The sequence below is a fragment of the Gadus chalcogrammus genome, chromosome 20, assembly GCF_026213295.1.
Source record: "Gadus chalcogrammus isolate NIFS_2021 chromosome 20, NIFS_Gcha_1.0, whole genome shotgun sequence".
In the NCBI taxonomy this organism is placed as follows: domain Eukaryota; kingdom Metazoa; phylum Chordata; class Actinopteri; order Gadiformes; family Gadidae; genus Gadus; species Gadus chalcogrammus.
The window spans coordinates 18,671,693-18,679,192 of NC_079431.1; the positions used below are offsets into that span (position 1 = coordinate 18,671,693).

The 7,500-nt window shown below is 50.7% G+C and overlaps 1 protein-coding gene across 1 annotated transcript; it reads left to right on the top strand.

The window, feature by feature from the left end:
• The first annotated feature begins 6,348 nt into the window (after nucleotides 1-6,348).
• LOC130373056 (serine/arginine-rich splicing factor 5-like) lies at nucleotides 6,349-7,313 on the top strand. The gene is made up of 2 exons (XM_056579287.1): nucleotides 6,349-6,873; nucleotides 7,275-7,313. The coding sequence occupies exons 1-2, from the start codon at nucleotides 6,478-6,480 to the stop codon at nucleotides 7,311-7,313; spliced, it is 435 nt and encodes a 144-aa protein (XP_056435262.1). The 5' UTR covers nucleotides 6,349-6,477.
• The last annotated feature ends 187 nt before the right edge of the window (nucleotides 7,314-7,500 follow it).

The window sequence follows — 7,500 nt, forward strand, 5'->3', positions numbered from 1 at the left end:
ACAGTTGATATGTTGGGATAACAAATATTTTCTTTATTATATTAAGAGTTCCCGAGAGATGCAGGTCTAATGATGATGTGGTGCTTGCCATATTAAAAATAAAGTACTTTATTCGGTGGCTGAGGATTTGGGGTTTGCGAGATAAGAATCAGGGGTGAAATTGGCTCCGGTGAGTGTTTAGCCTATAGCATTCATCGGCAAGTACTAATCACATCATTTCGACTTAATATACAATTGGCATGAAGCGGAAATTGGACAAAATTCAAGCCAGGCTATTTGCACTGAATCTGCATGGGGGAAGGTTGAGGGAGCATGTTAGTGTTGCGCTTTGTGAGATGAATATTTAATTTCCTCATCAGACGGGTCACTCGAGGTGAGACTGTTCGACCGGAGCAGTACCCTGCATCTCCCGTTAAGGAGCCCCGGTGAAACTGCTGATATACAGACGGGCACTGACGGCAACCGCCGGCTTGATGCTACTGCAGTGGCTGACCTAGCTTGACGCATCAGATTATCACACACACACACACACACACACACACACAACACAACACACACACAACACGTCGACAACACACACACCACACCACACACACAACACGCACACACACACACCACACACACACACACACACCCCACACACACAACACACACACACACACACACACACACACCCACACACACACACACACATGCACATCTTAGAAAGCATAGTGTTGTGAAGCTTTGTGTGAGGCAGGGTCACTCTAATGCCGGGGTGTTAAGAGATGATCTGGTTCGCATACATTTTTCCAAGGCTTTGTGGCTACTCTTTTGATGTGACACCGTCCAGCATACATAGGACGGTGTCATGCAGACTCACAGGATCTGACGGGGGTCGTCCCCTGGGAATCCTATCCAAACACTGCGTCTGCTGTCTGTGTCACATCTACGAACATATGCTTCTTTCGTTCGGATTCAGAACACTGATACACGGGAATATATGCTTTCTGAATCCAAACGAAAGAATCCACTCAATATGCTTGCCGTGAATACATGTTTTCAATAGATCAACACAGAGATAAATGTCTTTGCATGAACTATTGCTCTTCCTGCAGCTAATTCGGAGAAGGAAGTCTAGTGGATGTATAGACATCCCAAACGAAAAAAAGTAGACCGGCGTCAAACCCCCACGTCAAAGACTGTCCTACATGTGGGCCTCCTTGGGCAGATCCTCATCACAGCTTCCTTTCATTAAGTGGTACATGAATCTTGCTTTTTGACAAAATGGGCCTGCATTGATGGACTAATAGTAATAGTAATGATGGGTTTATATCTATCTTGTGCAATCTTCCTTCTGTGCCCCGCCTTCAGATGCTCCGCTCAGTGTTCATCATTCCTGATTCTAGACGGCGTAGCAGACAGAAGGGGGATCTTCGGCAGCTGCAATTGAGACGGAACAAGGAACAGTTGACGCCATAGGAGACAGCCCTGAGGCATGCCAACCTCACGCTGCTCTGAATACCAGGGGCTCTGGGTTCTGCTCTTGTTTCCATCCCCTGTCTTTTTCCTCCTTTTCTTTAAAGTGGCAAAAAAAAACAGGTGAACGGGAAAGAGGCAGAGATTAACATTAAAATATATGTTTGGGCCTTATGACAGCAGAGCGCTTACCTCCATCTGGCCCGTCTTCATTCCACCTCTGGATGTGTGACATGTGTATTTTCGGTGGGTATGTGTATTCGGTGTGCGTGTGACCGTGTGTGTGTGTCTGCGTGCTGAGATTCACTTCTAGGGGCGCTGGGGTTTTTCACCTGTCAGGATCTGTAGAGGGGTCTCGGGGAATATCGTGGGATAATCTTCATTCCAGCGATGTCAAAGGGGGAAGGTAAAACAGTGAGTGACTTCACGTTATGTCAGCAGGGGGCCAGAAGCTCTCTGCATGACCCCTAGGGCATCTCCGTGGAGCCTCCACACACCGGTGCTCCTCCACCCTCTACTTCTCCATTACAAAGTTATCGTCATCCAGATCTCTTTATTCCCCGTTTGGACTTGACAGAAACAAAAAATAGGATACAACAACTTCAAAGAGGGAAACATTGTAAAAGTTGGTTGAGTGGAGTTGTCATTTTCTGTCAGGGAAGTCATTGTGATATCGATTGCGGTGGGAATGCAAGGGTTAAATAAGCCCTGTGCAGCCTACCTGCATCTGTAAACAAAATACATCCCTTACCTAGTGTGCAGAATGGTGAAACACAACACAAGAATTCCACTGTCTGGAGTGCAATGAATAGCTTTTGACAGTTAATACATAACATTTAACTGCTTAGGGAATCGTATTTCCCTTCATCTGGCATGGGAAGAACATGCCAGCCGAGGGAAAACTTACACCCTGAGACAATTCTCTCTTTTCCAGAACAGCAAGTTCACTTCTGAAACTTTTCAGCCAACGATCTTCATAAGATTAGTCACATCCCCCGAAGTCACCCCCCTGCCCAGATAATGTTGGCTAATCCTTCCAACAAAATGAGGAGCAGCAGAAAGGCAGAATGATGATATAACAATGAACATAAAAGCGACAGGCATTGATTTGATACAGGGTCTTCTAGAAGGCAGACCCACACTGGGAGGATGGAGGGGGCAATCACATGGCAAATGATTTCCTTCTGGGCACGAAAATCTAATCTCCTCTCCCTCTAATGTTTCTCCTTTCTCCATTTTTCACCTTACATCTAACGCTATTGTGCATGCACGCCAATGCATGACCGTACTCCTTGTACATACCCAAAGACACCACAGAGGCGCCCTCTATGTCTTCTCTCACCTCCCCTTGACTCTCTATCTCTCCTCTCTCATCTCACGCTCTCTCGCTCTTCTCCTCTCTCTCTCTCTCTCTCTCTCCTCTCTCTCCTCTCTCTCTCACTTCTCTCTCCATCGTCTCCTTCTATCTCTCTCTCTCTCCGTCTCTCCTCCCTCCTTCTCTCTCTCTCTCACGTTGTCTCTCTCTCTATCTTTTTTTCTCTGATTAATGCATCCCTCTCTCTCTGTCCCTACCTCTCTGATCTAAAGATTTGTACGACTTACCTCGTCAGTTGGACTTGCAAGCTAAATCTATCCTCTCTCGTACTGTGTGCCCCCACCCCCTCCTTCTATACTTCCCTCTCCTCCCGCACCTTCATCACCACCGCCCACCCCCCTCCTCCTCCACCCACCATCCACCTCCTCCCACCATCCACCTTCACCCACCTCCTCCTCCATCCACCTCCGCCCACCTCCTTCTTCACCCCCCTCCTCCTCCACACCATCACCCACCTCCTCCCACCATCCACCTTCACCCATCCTTCTCCACCCCCCTCCTCCTCCACCCACCATCACCCACCTCCCCCATCCACCTTCACCCACCTCCTTCTCCACCCCCCTCCACCACCACACCATCACCCACTCTCCCACCATCCACCTTCACCCACCTCCTCCTCCATCCACCTCCGCCCACCTCCTTCTCCACCCATCTCCTCCATCCACCCACCATCACCCCCCTCCTCCTCCACCCACCTCTCCTCCATCCACCTCCGCCCACCTCCTTCTCCACCCATCTCCTCCATCCACCCACCATCACCCACCTCCTCCCACCATCCACCTGCACCCACCTCCTCCTCCATCCACCTCCGCCCACCTCCTTCTCCACCCATCTCCTCCATCCACCCACCTCTTCCTCCACCCACCTCCTCCTCTATCCACCTCCACCCACCTCCACCTCCTCCTCCACCACCTCCTTTTCCACCCACCTCATCCTCCACCCTCCCCCTCCTCCATCCACCTCCACCTCCACCACCCACTGCAACCTCCACCAACCTCCTCCTCCAACCTACCCCTCCCCCTACCAGCGCTATGGGGGCAGCTTCAGTGCTGGTGTTGGCAGACATCTGGAAGTGCTTTGGCCCCCACACTGCAGGTCACTGTCTGGCCCAATGGAGACTCTACCTTTCTCAGTGTGACAAGCGTTCATATATCTCACCAGGTCTCTTATGTGTACTGTATGGAAACATTTATTTTACGTTTGCAGGCATAAGCACGCACACACACACAGACACACTGGGACACACACACGCATTCACACACATGGTTTCATACACGCTTGCAGGGACACAAATGCACACAGATACACATGTGTTACGCGCCTCCCCTTTTTCTTCTTGTTCCACCCGCGCTATTCTCTTCTGTCCTCGCAGGTGTTCGCGATTCCGGGGGGTGGAGCTACGGCTACTTAAGGCGTGCCCTGTGCTCCCGATGCGGTTCATTCTGGCGTCTTCACGTTGACCCGAGCTGCCTTTGACTCCTGCTTGGAGGACTGCTATCGTTTTTCGCATTTGTTTTATATAGCGGAGGATGGGAACTGTAGGGAGGAAGTGCTGGCTTCGACGGCCCATTGCGTGGCTGGCCCAGGCTTCGTCCAACCTTTTGTTTCTTTAATGAGTGTCCTTTTGTTGGAAGTTTTGTGAAATAAACGTCACCATCATTGTGATCGGGAACTTTGGTCTATGTATTCTTAATACGTTGCGGGCCGCCGGATCGCGAGCCGTGTTGTAAGGGTGGCCGTAACATATTTGGGGCTCGTCCATACAAGATTGTTATTGTTTATCGCACTTTCGTTGTTGGTAGGGTTCTATTTTTTTTTGCGTCTCCCTCGTCAACTGTGGTTTGATTTAGTCGAGATGGAGTTCGATCTGGAGGGTTTCGTGGATGACCCAACCATTGAGAAACTGGATGGGTGCACGGTAGAACACCTAAGCTCATTGCGGGGAGATACAGTGTCGATGTGAGTAAGTACGGCAGGAAGCCGGTAATTAAGGAACGACTTTTGTCTGTTTTGGTTGAACAGGGTGTATTGGCAGCGCAGGGCGCTATTTCCCCTCGTGAACCTGATGAGGCGGGGTTCAACGAGCAGATAAGAATGAAGGAGCTTGAGCTGGAGTTGCGTAGGCTGGAATTGAAGGAGAAGGAGATTTCTTTAAAGGAGAAGGAGATGACCTGCCATTTCGAGGTGAAGAAGCTTGAGGAGGAGACGGAAGCGTGTGGTGCGGTTGAAGGAACTTGAGCTGGAGATTGGCGTGGCTGTGCCATCTCTCTCAACAGGTGGGCGTACACACTGGGAAAGCGCTGCTTTTTGATGTGACTAGACACATTCGCCTGCTGCCGGTATTCTCTGAGAAAGACGTGGATACGTTTTTTATTCTTTTTGAGCGTATTGCAACCACGATGAAGTGGCCTAGGGACTTGTGGACGGTGTTGCTGCAGTGTGTGTTTGACTGGGAAAGCGCAGGAGGTTTACGCGGCGTTGTCCTCTGAGAGCAGTCTGGACTTTTACTTGGTAAAAGCTGCCGTTCTGAAGGCATATGAGCTCGTGCCGGAGGCATATCGCCAAAGGTTCCGTCGGCATAGAAGGCTGGAGACGCAAGCTTATGTGGAATTTGCTCGGGAGAAGGAGGTTTGTTTTGATCGGTGGTGTTTGTCACAAGGGGTACAGACTTTGGGTGATCTCAGAGCTTTGGTGCTGGTGGAAGAGTTTAAGAACTGCTTGCCTGAGAAGATTACCACCTATCTTAATGAGAATAAACTGTTTCGCTGTCCGACGCTGCGGTCCTTGCTGACGAGTACGCACTTACACATAAGCTTGTGTTTGAAGGAACTGTGCCGCAAGAGCGGCATGCTAAAAGCGATCACGGGGTTTCTGTCCAGTCGGGTAGACACGGTGCTTCGGTCGGTGAGGAGAAGCCCGTTACGGAAGATAAGGGCACAAGGGAGCGTCCAGTGTGCTACTATTGTAAGAAGCCTGGGCACCTGATCGCTAGTTGTTATGCTCTGCAGGGGGATAGGCAACCTACGAAAACGGTGTTTTGTGTACGATCGGTTAAACCTAAGCCGGAGGTGACTCCTGAGTGTCGGGATTCAGAGCTGGACGTATATGCACCATTCTTGATGAGGGGGGAAGTGTCTTAACTCAGGGGGGGGGTAAAGTGCGGTGACTATTCTGAGGGATACAGCAGCGTCCCAGTCGTTATTCTGAGTGATATTTTGCCCCTTTCTAGTGCGTCCGGTGTGGGTTCAAGTGTAATTGTCCGTGGTTTGGGATGCAGTGCATGGGGTCACCGTTGCATACAGTATACCTCGAGTCCGATTTGGTGACCGGTCCCGGTGGGTTGTCGGTGTTCGTCCCTGTTTTCCCGATTGAAGGAGTGTCCTTTCTTTTGGGAAATGATCTAGCTGGGGGCAGGGTGTTGGTTAAAACCTGAAGTGACGGTGGTTCCTATGGTTACGGAGAGTAACGATAGGTTGGCTCAGAAGTATTCTGGAGTTTTTTTCTGCGTGTGCCGTAACCCGTGCGATGGCAAACACCGGCCCTTGGACGATGAAGTTGGTCTCTCTGGCAGTTTTGTGGATTTGACTGCTACACCTATCTCTGGCCAGTCGTCGTCTGGAGAGGTTGGGGAGAAGACTCTGAACATGAGTGGTTGTCGTATCTTCATCGGTCGCCTAAACCCCTCGGCCCGGGAGAAGGACGTGGAGAGGTTCTTTAAAGGTTACGGCCGCATCCGAGACATCGACCTCAAGAGGGGCTTCGGCTTTGTGGAATTTGACGACCCCAGGGACGCGGAAGATGCGGTCTATGAGCTTGATGGCAAAGAGCTCTGCAACGAGAGGGTGACCATTGAGCATGCCCGTGTGCGTCTGCGTGGTGGGCGTGGCGGAGGTGGAAGTGGTAGCGATAGAGGAGGCGGAGGAGGACGCTTCCCTGATCGCTATGGCCGGGGTTCCCAGGGTGGTCGCAGTCGGAATCCTCCTCCGATGCGGACGGAGAACCGTCTGATCGCAGAGAACCTGTCGTCACGGGTCAGCTACGTGAGGGGTGGTTGAGTTTGCCTCTTACAGCGACCTGAAAAACGCTCTTGAAGACTGTCTGGCAAGCGTTCCTGTTGCCACCTACACCAATCATAATCCCCTGGTGTACCTGAAATCGATACGTAACACCAATCAAAGGCTGTTGCGTTGGAGCATTTTTCCTACAGGCCTTCAACGTAGCCTAGTTATTAAGCATATTCGAGGCAAGGATAACGTGGTAGCAGATGCGTTGTCGCGCTTGTAAATCAGTGTCTGAGATTGTTGTGTTTTCCTTGTTTTCTGTTTTTTGTTTTGGGAAAAAAAAATCAAACTAGAGGAAAACACTAACTTAGGGTGGAGGTGTTACGCGCCTCCCCTTTTTCTTCTTGTTCCACCCGCGCTATTCTCTTCTGTCCTCGCAGGTGTTCGCGATTCCTGGGGGTGGAGCTACGGCTACTTAAGGCGTGCCCTGTGCTCCCGATGCGGTTCATTCTGGCGTCTTCACGTTGACCCGAGCTGCCTTTGACTCCTGCTTGGAGGACTGCTATCGTTTTTCGCATTTGTTTTATATAGCGGAGGATGGGAACTGTAGGGAGGAAGTGCTGGCTTCGACGGCCCATTGCGTGGCTGGCCCAGGCTTCGTCCAAC

Coding starts and splice junctions, on each gene's coding strand:
- LOC130373056 (XM_056579287.1), top strand. CDS start 6,478: ATGAGTGGTTGTCGTATCTTCATCGGTCGCCTAAACCCCTCGGCCCGG. Junction 6,874..7,274: donor TGTCGTCACGGGTCAGCTAC/GTGAGGGGTGGT, acceptor CTGTCCTCGCAG/GTGTTCGCGATTCCTGGGGG.